Source organism: Anabrus simplex, chromosome 2 (genome assembly GCF_040414725.1).
Source record: "Anabrus simplex isolate iqAnaSimp1 chromosome 2, ASM4041472v1, whole genome shotgun sequence".
NCBI lineage: Eukaryota > Metazoa > Arthropoda > Insecta > Orthoptera > Tettigoniidae > Anabrus > Anabrus simplex.
In genome coordinates, this window is record NC_090266.1 from 649,780,395 (window position 1) to 649,800,154 (window position 19,760).

Below are 19,760 nucleotides of genomic sequence, written 5' to 3' on the forward strand. Positions count from 1 at the left end.
ATGTTTCACCAACAGATGGCATAACATATCATAGGTTATAAACTTCATGGTTCTGATCCGTATTGAACTGCAAGTACAATATAATTATTAAATTAATGTAGTAATGGTCCACCTTTCAAATACTATAATATGCAATATTCTAAATTACATTAATTAATTAGGGACTAGTATCGGCCGGAGCTGGCCATCTTCAGCCTTAATGTAAAACATCTAATAACTAAACAAATGTACACGCATACAATTGACATAAAAGAAATATATAAAAATTGACATTAGAAAACTGGGATGAAATTATGATTACATTTGAAAATAAACTAGGTTCTAACTTCTTGAGTATGCTCATCATTGAGAGTATTTCAAGTATTAATTTATATACACATAACATTTATTCATTATAATTCAATAGTAAATGGGAACTGGTGAAAGTTGATCCCGTAGTTCATCACCAAATCTATTTCAGTGGTGTTAGTCATATGCAAGCCATTGGACACCGCTGTAAATAACCATTAGCTGACGGAGAACTGTTAGATGTTGTTTCATCATCAATCAAGGTAATAAAATGAGATGCTCTAGTGGTGCTTGTTGAATCATGCTGAAATGTTGTTGGACATTGTCAGGATGGCACATGAAGATGTGGTTAACACAGATACATTGTGTCTGGTATAAAATTTGCAATTCATTGCGGTGCCCATGAAGTTAACCTGAATAAATTAGATAAAATTAAATTAATGAATTGAATGAGAGAATGTGTTAGTTAGATGGCATCGGTTATACGAGACTTACCTCTCAATACAGCTTGAGGTGTGTGGCCTATTGTGTGTGCTTCAGACTAACTGTTGTGAGATTCAAATGAAAAGGGAGGAGAGGGGAGGGGAAGGGGGTGGGGTGGGGGAATTAAGGCAGGGCTGAAGGATGTGGGAAAAAGGATGGCTGTTAAGGAAAGGCACTGTGAATATTATGAAAAACTGAATTATGACTTGTTGGTTTGACGTTACTGAAAATGGGAATTAGGTCAAAAAGGATATTTGGCTTTTCTGAAATTTCATGAAGATTATGATTTGGGTTGAAATATTGATCTAAATGTATGCAGCAGCTTTCGGTAATATTAAGGAGGGGTCCTTTGTTGATGATTTTGAGAATTTCCATATCTTGTTTTATGTCTGAATTACTGATTATAGTCATGCATATGCTGTCCTACAGCTGAAAATTTATTGTATTTTAGGGCATTGATGTGTTCCGAGTAGAGATGGGAGTTACATATCGTATTATGATACTGTATTCTGTTCCATCGCAGTAAGCTGTTCCATAAATATTATGTTCCATCCGAGACCCTAATACAAAAGTAACTGTCTCAGCGAAACCAAGGGAGCTCCTGATTGGTTAACGGATGTTAGACTGCAAGCAAGCATGGCAGCTAGACTTAAGCGCGCACTCCTGCGCATGCGTGAGCGATACATTTGTAACCGCTTAGAGGCAGTACTGACATTCCTACACTGTTACTTGTCAGCCGGTTACAGAATTACAGATATTCATTAGTTGTCTCAAGAGCGTTGTATTAGGTTTACAAGAGGGAATACATACAGTTGTGTAGTTTCTCGAAACAGTTCCGCGTGGCCTTTCCAGTTAATATTTCGTGTTTTACATTGTGCTGTACGAGATGAGTAAACGACAGAAGACGAGTCCTCTGTGGTCTTATTTCACTGTCACAGACGATGTAAATAAATCTGCCCGATGTGATTTATGTGGGCAAAAATTTAGTTACAGGGGAACGGTTTCTAACTTGAAGAAACATATTGAAAGAAGGCACCCAACAATAAATATTTCCGTGTTAAACTCTCAAAACTCTACCAGTGCATGTGGGTCTGATAATGTTCATAGTACTCAAATATCAGGTCCTGGACAGCCATCGCAAGTGCCACCTCGTGTACCTATCCCTCCTCCTGAATCTTCATCATCACCTGCAGCCCGTGGGGCAGTGAAGCAACAGTCGCTGTCATCATTTTTGCCAGTGCAAAGGAAAATGAGTGATGTGCAGAAAAAGAAGCTGGACAAGCTACTATTACGGTTGTTTACCGTGGATTTTCAGCCTTTTTCTATAGTGGAAGATGAAGGTTTTGCAGCTTTTTGTACTGGATTAAACCCTGCCTACGTTTTGCCTGATAGGAAGACTATTTCATCATCACTTGTTCCAGCAGCATATGAACAGTGTATGACAGTTGTTCGTGAACATTTAATGTCGGCTTCCAGCGTCTGTTTAGCTACAGACTCCTGGACGTCTAGGAATTCAGAGAGCTACCTAGCTGTCACTGCACACTTCATAAATGAAGATTTCGAACTGGAGTCAGTTTTGCTGGAATGTTCAATTTTGCCTCATAGCCACACAAGTGTTAATTTAGCTGCTGAAATTAGGTGTATTTCAGACAAATTTCATTTGTCCGAAAAAATTGTAGCCGTTGTAACGGACAACGCATCTAATATGAAAAATGCTGTTGTAAATGAACTTCAATGGAAGCACTTTCCCTGTTATGCGCACACTTTAAATTTAATCGTCCAGGATGCATTGAAACAGATACAGTTATTACTGGAGAAAGTAAAACATGTAGTGGCGTATTTTAAAAGAAGCACGACGGGCATGGAGAAGCTACTGACAGCGCAAAAGAACATGGGTTCTTTTCATCCCAAGAAACTCATTCAGGAAGTCCCTACGAGGTGGAATTCCACCTACCATATGTTACAAAGGTTTTGTGAACTAGAGGACGCAATAAAAACTTCAATAGCTCTCATAAATAGAGGTATCCTGGTCCTTTCGCAAGAGGAATGGACATTTTGTAAGGAACTTTGTACTGTTCTCAAGCCATTTGAAGAGGTTACACTCATAATGAGTGGCCATAAGTATGTAACAGGCAGCCAAGTACTTATTTTGACAAATGGCCTCACAAATGTTTGCCGAAAACTGTTAATTGAGCCCTTCAGTGAAACAGTAATCGGCGTTGTAAACAAATTATATGAGGGACTCACTACAAGATTCAAAAATCTAGAGTACAACGAAGCGATTGCCTTATGTACGTTTCTGGATCCAAGATTCAAGTTACTGGCATTCACAGACAAGACTGCAGGAGAACTAGCAAAGAAGCGTGCAATCGATCTGCTATCAAAATTAAACAAACAAGAGCAGGTTATAGCTAACGCAGATGATGGTAAACAAGTTCTGGAAAGAGATGACAACAGGAGTGAATTCTCTATTTGGACTGATTTTGATAAGGTGACATCTTCGAGAAAACCCACAGGTAGGTTGATATGATGGTGATAAATAATAATAATAATAATAATAATAATAATAACAATGAACACCTATGAGACATATTATTATAATCGTTCTTTTCTTTATTAGGTACATCATTGTCAGCTGCTGCCATTGAAATTAACCGTTACTTGGATGACGAATTGCTGCACCGAAGTCGGGACGCACTACAATGGTGGAAGGAGAACTGTTACATCTATCCAACTTTATCGAACTTGGTCAGGCTGAACTTCAACATTCTTGCTACCTCTGTGCCCTGCGAAAGATTATTCTCTAAAGCAGGGCAAGTGATAAACGATCGCCGAACACGCTTAAGCTCAAAGAACTTGGGCAGGATTTTGTTTTTAAACATGAATTCCTACCTATTGCGTAGAGTATAGACTAATCTTCTCCTAAAGTATTGCAGCTCATGTTGGGTTTTATTTTGTATAGTTTTATAAATGAAATAATAATCATGAATTAATATCAATTGCTTGGGTATTCTTTGCTTGTCTATCACTATGCTGTATAAATGTAATAATGTGTATGATGTTAAAAAGTCATTTAACTGGTTCCTGTTTTGACTACGTAGTAGTATTTCTAGGAATGTAAATGGGTCACTGCAAACATTTCTTGGAATAGTAAGTGACGACCAAGTGAAAGGGATGGAGGTAGTGGAGAAAGCGAGAGGGAGATAGAGCACCGCTATTTACGTACTGGTTAGGAGCTGCAAGAGGCAGCAGGGGGTTAACGACTATTCATCCCAAAAGCTGCCCTGTACCTTGTATTAGGTTACATTTATATCCTAATACTGCAACCTAATACTACACTGTAACGGATACAGTGGAACATGATACAGGAAAGTAACCGTTTGTCCCATCCCTAGTTCCGAGTAGCTCATATTAAAATTTCTCCCGGTCTGTCCGATGTAAGAAGAATTACAACTGTTGCAAATGATCCTGTATACTCAAAATCAGGATTGCTTTTTGTTTTTTATAAGTGTACAGCAGGTGGAACTGCCAGCAAATGGCAGACAGTGTCGAGAGCAAAGTCTGACATAACAAAGTCTATTCTCTAAACCATCTCAACAAAAATAGAGTGATTTAATTAAATCATGGGCATGAGACATTTAAAAGCAAGGGGGAAAAAAAACCACACACACACACACACACACACACACACACACACACACACACACACACACACACACACACACACACACACACACACACACACACACACACACACACACACACACACACACACACACACACACACACACACACAGTGAATATTAAAACTATCTAAAAATTTGTAAAATTACCTGTCTTTCAATTTGCTCCTTTATAGCTGAGCCCATTATGATGAGAATATCATTGATTATGATCATAATATACCACATATTCAAGAATTCCAATCGCCCTTCAACGCTCAACTCCTTTCCATACACAGTTTTGAAGAACGCAGTAGTTTCCTGTAAGTGAAGAGAATAAAAAATTGAGTCAAATCTAGATTTGAAGATTTTCAAAAGAATTCTTACCAGTATTCCGAAGGATGTAATTACTGAATGGCATCATCACTCGTTTCTCACCAACGAGGCTAGATTTTGAATTCTGGCCAATGCATGCAAGAATTTTGGAATGAAAAATCACATCCCTATGGTTCAGATTCCAAACAGAACTACGTGCCCCACGGCTAAGATCACAATATCAACAGTCATGTAAAACAAGTTCTGTTTTATGTAGTTCCTTGTTATTACTATGCAAGTATTGGAAAGGAAGAAACAAATGTCCAATCGCATCATATATAGAGACAGGAACTTGAAAAGCAACACAAAATAGGATGAACACAATAACAGGCGAGTGTGGGAAGAGGGAGAAATAAAAAACCAATACGAGGACGAATGTGAAAATTCAAACAGACAAGGACTATCACCTACAAGCTACTTCCACAGCAACCAATTTAGATGCACACATAAGTTGCTGCAAAATCTAGCAGCATGGATCAGGACTAGTTAACAGAAAGGGTTGTCATATGAAGAAATTTGCATGAGGTTGGCTTGAAATGTGTTAACAAATCCATCATACCAGTACTGTATAGACAAATAATACTTACCCATTTCAGCTGCTGAGCTCTGTAGATGGCACGACTACACAACACCAGAGAAATGCTGCATATCAAAATGACTAAGGAATTCAGTATACTACGCAGCAATGTGTCCAGTCTGTTATCCGCTAGACAAAGAAAAGTAACAATGAGGAATGCAATATCTTTACGGCGGACATATGAAGCAAAGAAAAAGAAATAAACCCAGGCTACCTTACAACACACATTAAGCTCATAACCATACCTTTCAAAATGAAGTAATTAATATCCTTTTACATACAGTATTACTTTACAAGAGCTAGTCTCCCATTTCTATTACATACCTCAGAACATACCCACACCTTTCGAACATCCTTTTGTTATATTTCCTATTCTATCATTGACATCATAATCCAATGATCACACAGTGAATATACTGGATTGAAGCTGTAGTTAAAATGACAACATGTTAATGTGCTTTCTTTTTCCAGAAAAAGGTTTTTTAAATTTCTTTATAATCTACAAAGATTACTCTGAAATTTTGGGAAAAGTTAAGTTTTATTACTGTGTTATGGCAGCACTTTAAAGAAGGGAGTGTAATATTGCAATTCCATTCCTGTACACAGTTGAGTAGACACTTTCTGTCCAAGTAAAACAGTAAAAGAAAGATAAATCTAAGTTAGCAAGGCAGCCGGGAATGGTTCCAGGAACATGCAGCGGAGGTTCAACGACTGCCACGGCCACCCAGCAGCCCCGATATGAACCCTATCGAGCATATCTGGGATGTCCTGGAATGCAGACTCCGTGCCATGAATCCTGCATCCACGAACAGACCAGCATTGGCAGCCGCTCTGCAAACGATTTGGTGTCAGCTGCATCCAGAGGACTACCAGGGACTTGTCGACTCACTTCCACGGCGTCTCACTGCAGTTGGCAGGGCCAGAGCAGGCCCCACACGCTATTAGGTAACTATCCCATGACATTTGCCAAGTCAGTGTATATCCATATAGAGATTACGGGTTTTGTGCTGTGGAACTGTTGGCAATGCAGAGTATTTTAATCAAGCTGTCTTATTGAGATACGTTCTGTCATTAGTGACGTCCTCCAGGGTCCTTCCCCAATCTGCAATGTCCATCTTTACGATGTCCATCTAGTGGATTCTTTGGTCTTCCCACCATCCGTTTTCCTGTCACATGCCTCTCTCCAAGTTAACATAAGCTGTCGTCGTTGGCCCCATCTTCATTACATGCCCAAACCACCTCAATCTGGACATGCTGACCCAATCTAACAATGATGTCTCAATCCCAGCTTCCTTTCTAACCATGTCATTCCTTAACTTGTCCAGTTTTATTTTTGGAATTGTAGACCTAAGGAACCTCATCTCAGAAGCCTGCAAGTCCTTCTTAGTGCAGGTTTCAATACCACAGGTTAGGATTGGTATGAAGTACTGACTGAACATCACTGGCTTTGATTTTGTCAGTACTTTGGGATCCCAGAGGAGTGTTCGTACTTGCTGGTAGAAGTAAGAGTTTTTCTGCACTCTATTTGCCACCTCCTTTGTGGCTAGTGTAACCTGAGACATTAATCTGCCGAGGTATGTGAAGTTTTCCACACTTTCCAGTGGATGGTTTCCTAGCATTATGTTTGCTGGTTGTCCCTCTCTGTTTAATGCCATCACCACTGTTTTGGGTTTACTTATCTTGAGAATGAATTCCTGGAACTTAACCTTCCATTCACTGAGTCTCAACTGTACTTGTTCCTCACTTTCTCCCCAGATCATATCATCAGCAAAAGCCATTGCATTTAGTTCACAAGAGGTTTTCTTGATGTTGTCCATTATGTCATGCATGATGGTAATAAACAGTAATGGGGATAGTGCAGTGCCTTGCTGGGCTCCACTTTTGGTCTGGAACCAGGATGAATATCCGCCATCCAATCACACACAGCTTGTACGGTGCTCATACAGAATCTGAACTTTCCTCACCATCTCTCCAGCCCAGCACATTCCCTTTTCTCAGACATCTGTGTCAATGCTGTCATATGCCTTCTCAATATCAAGGAAAACCATAAAGAAATTTTTGCTTTTTTCCTATTATTTCTACATTAACCTATGCCCTAAGCTGGTTCCTCTTCCAACTGTGACTCTAGGATGACTCGCAATCCGCTCTCCAAGATTTTCTCAAGAACGTTAAGTCCACGAGAAAAGAGTATTATACCCGGGTTGATTTTGATTGATGATTATGATTGCTGTTTAAAGGGGCCTAACAGCCAGGTCATCGGCCCCTAATGGTACAAGGTGCAGCAAAATGAAACGATAATTAAAATTTCATGTATCCACTGACTAAAATATAAAACAAATGATGAAAAAATGACCATGAATCCAAAACAATCAGTGGATCTGATTCAAAATGCCTTCTTTGATGAGATGATGCTCGTCATAAAATGGGGTGCAAAATCCAGGTCACCAGCCTTTCATAACAGTACTAATCACTGGTAAAGCAGAACCATGGTGTTCCTCCTATAGTGGTACTAATCACAGGTAACAGACTCATGGTGCTCCTCGCATGGTGGTACTTATCACAGGTAATGCACATCCACGGTATGTCACACAAAATAGCATCACCTGCAGGCAACACAGACTCATGATGTTCCTCATATAAGGGCACCACTCGCAAGCACCGCAGACCCATGGTGTTCCTCACACAGTGAAGACTAATCACGGATGCCGGAATTCCTGTGATGTTCCTCACATGGAACTAACCGCAGGCCACGTATACCCTTGGTGCCGCTCACCTGGTGGTACTAATCATTAGCAATGCAAACCCACGGCGTATCACACATTACGATACCAACCACAGGCAATGCAGAGCCATGGTGTTCCTCACGTAGTGGTAATAATAATGGGCAAATGCCAAACCCGTGGTGTTCCCCACGTAGTCGTACTAATTAGAGGCAACGCAGACCCGTGGTGGTGTTCATATAGAGATACTACTCATAGGTAATGCAGGGGAATGGAGACATTCCAGCGCAACATACGGCGCCTTTTCTTGCATGGACATTAGGCTCCACAACCAACACTCCCCCCGCCTCAGTGGGACACAAACAATGGTACCAACCACAGGCAACGCCCAGACCTGTGGTGTTCCTCACATAAGGGTACTACTCCTAGGTAATGTAGATCCGCGGTGTTCCTCACATGGTGGTACTAATCACAAGTAGCCTCATGGTTCTAATTTCACGATACCTTGGTTGCCTATTTTAGTCGCCTCTTACGACAGGCAGGGGATACAGTGGGTGTATTCTTCATCTGCGTTCCCACCCACTGGGGGGTAAGCATTTTTGGCAATTTTCTTTCTTGCTTGAGGTCTCTGATCTTCCCCTCGTCCCTTATATGTTCTGTCTTGGATTTCTCTCTGTCTCATACTTTTTGTGCTATGTTCCTTTCCTTTATTAAGGATCTTACTCTTCCATTCCAAGAGGGTGTGTCTTTCTCCCTTACTCACGCACTTGTCTTCCTGCAAACCTCTATTGCTTCCTTTATCAAGGTGTTTTTAAATCTTGTCCACTTTATATCACCACCCTTCACTTCTTCTGTAGGCAGTTGTCCTCTTATACGGTTCTGATAGTCGGTCCTCTTTCCAATCTGTTGCAGTTCCCACCTTTAATCTTACGTAATTTCAAGGTTGTTATCTTTGGTACATTAATGTCTTTCAGATCTGCTACTAATAACTGGTGGTCTCTATTGAGGTTCTCACTTGGAATCACCGTACCATCGTGCGGCTAAATGGTTAGCGGGCTGGCCTTGGGCCCAGGGGGTTCCAGGTTCTATTCCCAGCCAGGTCCAGGATTTTCACCTTCATTAGTTAATTCTGATGGCTCGAGGGCTGGGTATGTGTGTGCTGTCTTCTTCATTAGAATTCATCATACGTAGGGCCCCATCCTCAGACACGTAGGTCGCCTATACAGCGTCAACTTGAAAGACCTGCACAAGGCATCTTCGGAGGTCACACGCCATTAATATTTTTTCTTGACAACATTCCCATATCTTCTCTCTTGCAATGCTGTCGTATGATCAGTTTCTTGCCGCGGTAAACTTGCTCGAGGTCTCTGATCTTCCCCTCGTCCCTTACCTGTGTAACTACTTGTAGTTTGGAACCACTGACATCATGAACACACCACTTAGTCGAGCCGCTTTGTCTCCTTATTCCGAAGTCTTCCCAGCCCAAAGTTTGCTACATTTTCGTAACTCTACTCTTTCGTGGGAAATCAGCAAAATTACGCTACTTTCCTTATAGCTGTCTTACTCAGTCCATCCCAGCTGTATCGGGTAATCTTCTGGGCTCTTTTGGTGAACGAAATCATTTTTATTACTGAACAGCCACCTCTGTGGATCAGTAGTAGAGTGTCGGCCTCTGGATCCCAAGATGGCAGGTTCAAACCCGGCAGAGGCAGTTGGATTTTTGAATGGCGGCAAGTAAAAGATCTCTGGTGACACATTTGGTGTTTACCTGACAAAATTAATTAAAATCTCAACCATAGACACCCAAGAGAGTTTCGGTTTACTTGGTCTGCCATCTAGTAAGCCTAGAGTAAAACAGAATGTCAAAATTCATGAGCAGACAGCTAAATGGCATCAAATCGAAATATCTGAACGCGGTAGCTGAGGCCATACGATTATCTTACTTCTTATGCATAAGTCTAAGAGAAGTTCTTCTGAAATCCTTCTCCTATGGCCATGTGGTCCTATCACCTTCTCATAGCCATTCCTGTCTGTCCCATGCTCTGCGTTGAGGTCTCCGATGATGATTGCCTTCTCTTCATTGATGGTCTCTTCTAGGTCTTCCAGAAACTACTACTTTTCATCTTGACTGCAACCCGTGTGAGGGGTATACACCTGCACTACTGTCAGCTTCTCTTTCCTTAGACGAAGTGTTACCTTTATAATCCTCTCAATGTTGTACTGGATCTCTGTAATACCATCTAATACTTTTGCCAATATCAATCCTACTCCATTCTCATCTCTATGTTGTTACCATTCCAGGAGAGGGTATAGTTCTTCCTCAACTCTTTCTTTCCTTTACCTTTCCATTTCGTTTAGCTGAGTCCTAGGATTGATATTTTCCTTCTCTCCATGACGTCCACTCTTTAGATTTCCCAGTCAAATTCAGTCCATTGATTTATGTCACTGTGCAAAGGTGTTTGAGAAGATTCTGGAGAATAGAATCAGAAAGAGGGTGGAAGAGTATTTAAGGGAACAGTATGGCTTCAGATCAGGAAGGTCCACAGTAGACCTTATATTCGCTGTAAGACAGTTACAAGAGCATCATTATGAGTGGGGTAAAGATCTACTGATGGCCTTTTTGGATTTTGAAAAAAACATATGATCATGTGTGCAGAAACAATGTATGCAAAGCTTTACAGATATAAGGTGTTGAGAAGCGGACAATAGAAAGAGTGAGGGAAATGTACCATGGGATTGTCAGTTGTGTGAAAGTAGGAAGAGAGAACAGACTGGTTCGTGCAAAAAAAGTGGATTAAGACAAGGAAGTGCTCTGTCACCTTTGCTCTTCATTGTAGTAATGGACGAGCTATTGAAAAAAGTGGCAAGGAAAATTGGGGAAGGAAAAATGGATGTGATGCTTGCAGTTAACTTGTTAAACTGGGGAGAAAAGGAAGAGGATATCCAGGAACAGTTAGATGCATGGGAAGAGGGGGTGAAACAATATGGAATGAAATTTAATGCCAAAAAGTGAAAGAGTGATCACAACTAGAAAGGAGAGACCTACGAGAGGGATAATGCTTGGAAGGGAACAGCTTAGGAAGTTAGAGGGTTTCAAGTACCGGGGAAGTACCCATACAGGAAAGTGGAAGAAATGATAAGAAAATAATAGAGCGTGGTAGACAAGCAGGAGCATTCCTAGAAAGTGTCAAAAGTCTGGTTTGGAGCAAGAATGTCCCTCAGAGAAGCAAGCAATATACAGGACGTACTATGTACCTATTCTGATGTACGCAGCAGAAAATTGGGTAATGAGGCAGAGCCATAACTAGAATATAGGCAAATGAAAAGAAATTTCTGAGAAGCAGAATAGGAGTGACAAGAATGGATGAGATGAGAAACGAGCAAGTTAGAGATATAGTACAAGAAGAGCCACTAGAGAACATGAGAGAGACACCTAGACTTATATGGTACGGACATATGAAGAGAATAACAGAGGAAAAGATACCAAAGAGGATGCATGAAATGGAGTTAACAGGAAAATGACCGAGAGGAAGATCAAGAAACAGGTAGATAAAAGGAGTGTAACAGTGTGTACAGAGAAGAGGAGAGGACTGGGTAAGAGTGACGGGGGAGAAGTGGCGGGAAGACGAGGAGATGGAGAGGCTTGTGGTCCAAGCAGACCTAGTCAACAGAAGGAAACTGCATATGATGACGACGATGATTGTTCCTATCTGAGTGTGTTGTCTTTTCCGGGAATGTTGCACAATCGTAAGACCTGGTCTATCATCAGGCTGTAAGCCATCATACCTGGCATGGGTCTGCAGGTGCTGTTATCTGCACCGAGTTCTTTGTTTGCATCCGAGGCTTGTATGTTGAAAACTATTGCAGTTACTCTCCAAATGACTTGGTAGGCCTAACATTAAATAAGATTTTCTGTCAGTCTTGCACCGTAAATGGAATAACCTCACCATGCTGGTTTCTCCTAAGGCAGTCAGTAATACTGAGTGAATGTCCATCAATTCCAGGTGCCTTGTTCCTATTTAGGTCTCTCAAAGATCTGTCAAATTCTGACCTCAAAATTGGGTGTCCCATTCCATCAGCATCAAGAGCCTCCTCTTGTTCCAGAAACATATCTTCTGTACCTTGATATGACCTTTGTGTATGTTCCAGCCATCTTGCTGCCTTGTCTTCCTTCCCTAGAAGTGGTTTTCTATCTGAGCTCTTAATATTCATATGGATAGTTTTACTTTCTCCAAAGGTTTCCTTCATTTTCTGTACGCAGCATGTACCTTTTCTAGGACCATACAACCTTTAATATCCTTGCACTTCTCTTTCAGCCATTCTTCCTTAGATGTTCTGCACTTTGTACCTACTTCATTCTTTATTCACCTGTATTCCTTCTTGCCCTCATATTCTGTATTCTTGTATTTTGTTGCTCCTCAATCAGGTCTAGTATCTCCTGAGCTATCCATTGATTCTTAACTGATCTTTCTTCCTACTGTTTCTTCAGCAGCCTTACTGATATTGTTAACAACTGCCAATCCTTCCTTTACTGTGTTTTCTTCAGCCTTTTCATTTAGTCCTTAGTATGTTCCTTCAAACACTCCTCAATCTTTTGTTTCAACTTGTCTAGATCCCATCTCCTTGCATTACTTCCTTTCTTCAATTTCTTGATCTTCAGATGGCATTTCATGACCAACAAGTTGTGGTCAGAGTCCATATCTGCTCCTGGGAGAGTCTTGCAATCCAACACCTGGTTTCTGAATCTCTGCCTAATCATACTGAGGTCTATACCTTGTAGTGTCTCTAGGTCTCGTCCATGTATAGGCCTACAGCCATTGTTTGTGGCATTTGAACCAAGTATTAAATTATGATCGGTGCAGAACTCAAACTAGCAGACTTCCTCTTTCATTCTTTTGTCCCAATCTGAATTCTCTTAATGTATTATCTACTCTTCTTTGGCCTACCACAGCATTCCAGTCTCTCATCACAGATTCTTGTCACCATTTACATATTGTATGAAATCATCCCTCTCTCTCAAAGATGATGATAATAATAATAATAATAATAATAATAATAATAATAATAATAATAATAAAAATAATAATACTGTTACTGACTTTACATTCCACTTACTACATTTACGGTTTATGGAGATGCTAAGGTGTGTTGCAATTTAGTCCTGTAGTAGGAATTTTTACATGCCAGTAAATCTAGCGACATGAGGCTGACATATTTGAGCGCCTTCAAATACCACTGGACTGAGCCAGGATCGAACCAGCCAAGTTGGTGTCAGAAGGCCAACACCTCAACCGCCTGAGCCACTCAGCCTAGCTCTCTTTTCTCTTCATATATTCTTTCAATGACTTCATTATCTGCTGAACTAGTAGCCATATAAATCTGCACTATTGTGGCGGTCATTGGCTTCGTGTCTATCTTGACGACAATAATCCTTTCACTATGCTGGTCATAATAGCTTACCTGCTGCCCTATTTTCTTATTCATTATTAAACCAATTCCTGCATTTCCCCTGTTTGATTTTGTGTTGATAATTCAGTAGATGCCTGACCAAAAATACTGCTCTTCCTGCCAACGTACTTCACTTATACAAACTAAATCTAAATTTAGTCTATCTATCTCCCCTTTCATGTTCTCTAACCTACCAAAACAATTCAAACTTCTAACATTCCACACTCTGACTCACAGAATGTCAGTAACCATCTTCCTGACAATTGCCCCCTCTCGCGTAGTCCTCACTCGGAGATCCGAATGGGGGACTATTTTACCTCGAATATTTTACCCAGGAGGAAGCCATCATCAGTACATCATTCATACTGAGAGAGCTGCATGTCCTCGGGAGTTGGTTATGGCTGTAGTTTCCTGTTGCTTTCTACCGCGTAGCAATATCAACACAGCTAAGCTACGTTAAGTATCGTTACAAGGCCATATCCCTCAATCATCTAGACTGCTGCCCTTGCAACTTCTGAAAGGCTGCTACCCCACTTTTGATGAATCATTCGTTAGCCTGGTCTCTCGACTGATACCCATCCGATATGGTTGCAGCTGCACCTTGGCTATCTGCATCACTGGGATGCAAAAGCCTCTCCACTGGGCTAAGGTCACATGATTCAAAGGGTAGGAATTTAAGGTTAAGTATTCAAAGTCTGAAGTTTCTCAACCTCCTGCACACAAACTAATGCATAGAAGCTCAAACTGTGCAATAAAGACCATACCCAGGATATGATGAACCAAAGATTGCCTGAAGATCAGCATCTAGCATGTGATTCATATTGTTGTGCCTTATCTGATTCGCTTACTAAAATTAATTGGTGCTTTAAATGATGGCAAAATAATGTCTTCAGTCGGTTCTTAAGTATATGTTGATGTAACGTATGTTCAAAATACCACTTCTCCCCTTGTCACTGTGGAAATATCTATTGAGAAAGGTATAGATTCTAATGTCTGTACTAATCCTGATCCAATTCCTTGTGTGCCTGTTAAGTAAATACAACTCCTGTTCTATCTCAAGAAGTGAATGCTATGTCTAATCAAATGTTTACTACTCCTAGTTTATTGCAAGATTATGTCAATCCCTATGTTCCTCAAGAATTTTCTACTCCTGTTGAATTGTTTTCTGTGCCTGTTCTTTGACAAACTCACAATTTTCGTGTTCAAGCCATTTCTGCTCCTGTGGTTTCACAAGTTTGTGCTCACCTGGCACATAAGTGTGACTACTATTATTCCTTCGCAAGCATCTATAGGTCTTGATCGGATGTTCAGTGCTCTTAGTTTGTCACAAGCGTATCTGACCTCTGTTCAAGGGAATACTGCTCATGTTCTTTTGCAAAATAGTACTAATCCTTCTGAAATATATTTTGCTCCTGTCTTCTCACAAGCTTGGGTTTCTTCTGACCAAGAGCTTGCTAATCCTGTCATTTCACAAGCTTGTGCTCCTGCTCAAGTTTTCACAAACCTGGCTTCATTGCAAGGTTTGCAATACTGCATAAGTGTCTCCTACTTCTTTGCTTTTGCAACCTAGTAATCCCCTTGCACAAGGCTATGTTACTCCAGTGTTTTCAGAAGTGTTCAGCTACCTACCACATCCACAGTCTTTTATGCAGAGGTCAGTATCTAAGTTTTCTGTAAACTCTATTAACAAGATGATTCCTCATTGGATTCAAAGATCATAGTACTGTGTACAATCGCAGTAATGATCAGGTTTTTCAAATCAATTCCCCCCACGTGCGTTCTGAAAGGTATTTTAAAAAAGTCGACGATCAATACATTTCACGCTCACATTCTGGAAGTCTTTATCTTCATTCATAGAACGATACAAAACCCCATCTGAGTACATTCAACTTGCTTGCCAGGGCATTCTTGGTTCAGTCAGAAGCTTGATGGTGTCGAGTATAATCTAAGGCGTAGTGTCTAATCACCGTTCCTACTTTTCCCTGTCAATACCACCATAACCTTCACACAGGTGAAGCTATGACCACCAACCGAAGACTGGTGCTATGCAGATAATACCATCATCTTCATCATCATCATCATCATCATCATCGTCATTATCATGAGGAACCAAATCCACACTTGACAAAAGAGTTTGTAAATGTCGAAGGAATAGCATCGCAGGCAACCGTCAAACTCCGCATAGCATCAACTGATGCTGTGAGCCACAATTTCTCACCAACTGTCGGTATCGCCAGTGTTCAGATTCTGCTTCTCCGCACATGGGATATTGTGGCATTCCTTCGAACACTGTAGCCACTCATTAGAACACAAACTCCAATCCCATCTTTAGCGCCAGTTCATTCATATTTCCCTTAATCCTGCCATCAATGGGGACATTGGTTCGCTCGAACATGCCGAAACCACTTGATTAATTCCAGTTCAATATCGGAGTGTTCAGCTCCTCAAATGCGCATTTGCTTTGCAGTATTTGTACCCTGCATTTCTTCAGCTTCTATGTTCTCAGGAATTTTGAAAAGTGTTGAATGGTTGGACACAGGAATTCCAAATTCTTTAGCTATTTCAGTTCTTGTTTTTTATCCTTTGTTGACCTCCCTTATAATTTGTACCTTGTCACTCAGTGTCTTGGAAAAATACCAACAGTTAACCATCTCACAACACAAAAATGAACACTTTTATCCTAAACTAAAGTAATGTAACTAAATATGAACTAAAAGTAGTAATGAAATATAGTAACTACGAAATATGTAAATGTACTAAAACTTACGTAAAATGAGTAACTGGAGGAATACAAAAGAACTACGATTTCACTCGAATTTAGCAACTCTGAAGCACACTGTAGAGACACAGATGTGTAAGTGCGAATAGCTACTTAGCCCTGTATGTTCCAGAAGACGCACTCTATCGTGACAAAGAGTATTTCATTTTGTTGTAAAATATTTTTTTAAAAATTAAAGACAATTTCGAATTAAAAGTCAATGTCGGTAACGGGACTGACAGTGTTCTTCAGTTTACGAATAATCTGTACTTCAAATTAAACAATTTCAATAATATGCAAAACCATACCAATCTCGAAATGTTTTACAAGGGGAAAGGAAATACTGGAGACCCCGATGCTTATCGGGGTATCGCTTTAGAATGCATTCCGTTCAAGACACTGACAAAGCTTATCATAAATAGATTGACTGACCTCATGGACTGTAAAATACCTGAGGAACAATTTGGGTTTCGCAAGGGAAGATCTACTCTACAAGCCGTTAAGTGTCTACAAGATGACATACAGGTAACGACGAGAAACCCAAAAGGAAAATTACATGTAGCTTTCATAGACTTTTCAAAGGCCTTTGACTTAATAGAATGTTACTGTTGGAAAGACTGGAGCATGTCTTCGAAAGTGATACATCTCTCTTAGTTCTGATACGAAATATACTCGCAGAAAACTACTTACAGATTGATGACGATCTGACAAAATCTATCCCAATAGAGCAAACGAATGGAGTGCTTCAGGGGGACCCATTCAGTCCGATCCTGTTTAACATAGCGACCATGGACGCAATAACAGTAAATTCCAGCAATGTAAAAATATATGTTTATGCGGATGACATGGAGATTGCGTCATCATCTCATGCAGATCTGCAAGCAGCCTTCAATAGATTAGTGGTATGGGCCAGCAGAAACGACCTGAATGCAAATAAGACAGTAGTTATGACATTCAGACGAGGAGAAAGAATTGCATCACATGACACAATTTATTATGAGAACGAAAGATTAATGACATTATCATCCTTTTAATACCTCGGACTGACGCTACAGACTACAGGAACCACATTCACACTTCACAGCAAGGACAAGGTCGCAACTGCGATAATAGCAATGCACGACATTTTACACATAAGGAAGCTCTCAGTGGATACAGCGATAAAGCTATTCAGAGTGATGATCTTGCCTATTGTGAGTTACGGATTACATCTAATATGGGATCATCTTTCTAAGACCAATCTTCTGGAATTGGAAAAGATCAAGACAATTTATCTAAAATGAGTACTCAGCGTATCTAAATTTACCCCGTCACGGTTGGTATATGAGCTGGTGAGAGAAAGGTTCTTTATAGAGGATCTTTGAGAATGGATGCTATTACATTCTACACGTGTATCACACTGAGTTAAAAGAACTACACAACAAGAAGAAAGAAATGTGGGGCACGTTTTACACCATGGATGCTATGACGACTCAAGACTGGCAACGTCCAAATTACGACCTGCGACATATCATGACACGATTCGCTGTGCATGGATTCCATCACCAAATATGTGACAAGACATCACGACCCTACTAATGACTATACTTGCAAATTGTGCAAGAAACAATGCGATCGGTACCATCTTCAAGAGTGTACGGAAAGAACAACGTCGTTGACCTCATTTTGTAGTGAATGAGCAATATATGATATTGTATTTATTTCTTGGCCACTGGCTGCATTAAATTCTATTATTATTACTGTATCTCCTCTAGTAGAGTCATTTTAATGAACTCCAGTTGGGGTATAATTTTATTGAAACTTTCATCGCTACTAGAACCTTCTCTAGGCAGGACACTAATTTCCTAATGCCATTTTCAAATTCAATATTTTGTATAACTTCTTCTGTGTGCCATGTATTGGAGGAATATTGCTGCTGCTCGTCTTACTGTGTTACAGCACCTGGGAGCGCTACTACCCTAATGTACAAGAAAACAGTGGTATGTGAGCAATGCTGGTGTTGAAGCATGGTGGCAGTGGTCAAGCCATCATTTTTTCTTGTCCAAACCAGCAATACTGGAGTCCACATCAACAAGGACTCCAGTAAGAACAAGTCATTAAGGGATATATGTGTCTTTTTTCCCCTTCCCCAAGTTATTTTTAAACATGCTTGTGTACAAAATTTATGCTGAGCCATGGCTCTGATTTGGGGAAGAAGAATGTGCCAAGTGCAAACAATTCACCAAATGAAAGTGTAACATTTTTGTAAGTGCGACATTTTGAGAAGACTAACTTTGGAACACAAGCTGAAGCCAAACGCTTCCTTTCCATCGGACTCTCCAGCGACAGGAAGAAGCTATTTTTAGAATTTTAAAATGTAATTGTCAGGTCCGGAATATTCCATTTTAATTTTATTGGATGCAGTCATCTGTCCAGTTTGAATTAAGAATGCTGATTGGTCACCATTGATTTTTGCTAACCTGCAAGTTTGCCTTGTGCAAACTGGGATTTCTCTTTGGATCCTCATGTAAGTGTGGTTCATTCTCTACTTGGGGTCAGGTGTGGGGCAATTGAGTTCCCATGGTGTAGTGCTTGCTCCATAGGGAGCACTGGTTCGTTCAATGTGATATGTAAGTTTCCAGGTTTTTATGTTTTAACGCTGTATAACCGTAAGTTTAATCTGAAGTATTTTGTTTGCTTGTTCTTTAGAATGGGATTAGCCTACTGCACCAGGGAATCATATATTCCAACTTAGGTTTTGCTTACAGGTGCTGCGTTATCTTCAGTTTACTGTGAAATATCTTTGCAATTTAATTTGTAAAACATGTCATAGCCACTTCATGGTAGCACCTTTAAAATCCCCTTCATGTTCAACCTTGGTTGCTAATGTTCTCTAAATTATTAACTTATTAACTTATTAAATTTAAAATTCTGTTTTGATATGTTTTTAAGCTGGATGGAGTTTTCTGTTGAGAAATAACATCACATGGGTTTTCAAAGCAAAATCACGAACTTAAGGGCCTGTGTGTACACCCACAGTTAAATCCTTCTAAATTAATGATTTTAATTTGGTAGTATGCAACTAAATTTATATTTTACCATAAACCTAAGTTTTTAATTGTAAAGCGTAGACTTGCACTTCGTAATGCTTTTTTAAAAATTAAGAAACCTTTTATTTTTCCTTCCTTTCAGTATGTTTTTGTAGTGATTAGTTTTCTTATTTAAATCAATTTCTATTTATAAACTAGCATTTGTACCCATTCTTCACACAGTCTTTTGATAGACATGTAAATTTCCGTCAGGAATTTATGCGAAGTAACATGGCTTTATTGACACATTTAATGCAACATGTTAAAATGATATTTTCCTATGAAAGCGCATGGCAGTAACGTAAAATACGATTAAGCTGAACAAAATCAAAAGGAAATGAGGAAGATTTCCAAATTTATTGTACAGTCCCTGATCTGAAG

At 40.0% G+C, this 19,760-nt stretch overlaps 1 protein-coding gene across 3 annotated transcripts in view; it reads right to left on the minus strand.

Moving 5' to 3' along the window:
• Window positions 1-19,760, minus strand: part of LOC136864311 (mucolipin-3) — a 226,723-nt gene that overhangs the window by 78,079 nt on the left and 128,884 nt on the right. For all 3 annotated transcript variants that reach the window (XR_010859294.2, XR_010859293.2, XM_067141128.2), the window contains exons 7-8: window positions 5,396-5,514; window positions 4,605-4,754 (exon numbers count right to left, since the gene is read on the minus strand). Coding sequence is in view for 1 of the 3 variants with exons in the window: in XM_067141128.2 (XP_066997229.2) it covers window positions 4,605-4,754; window positions 5,396-5,514 (269 nt within the window). In the remaining 2 variants the exon portion in view is untranslated. The remainder of the gene's footprint in view (window positions 1-4,604; window positions 4,755-5,395; window positions 5,515-19,760) is intronic.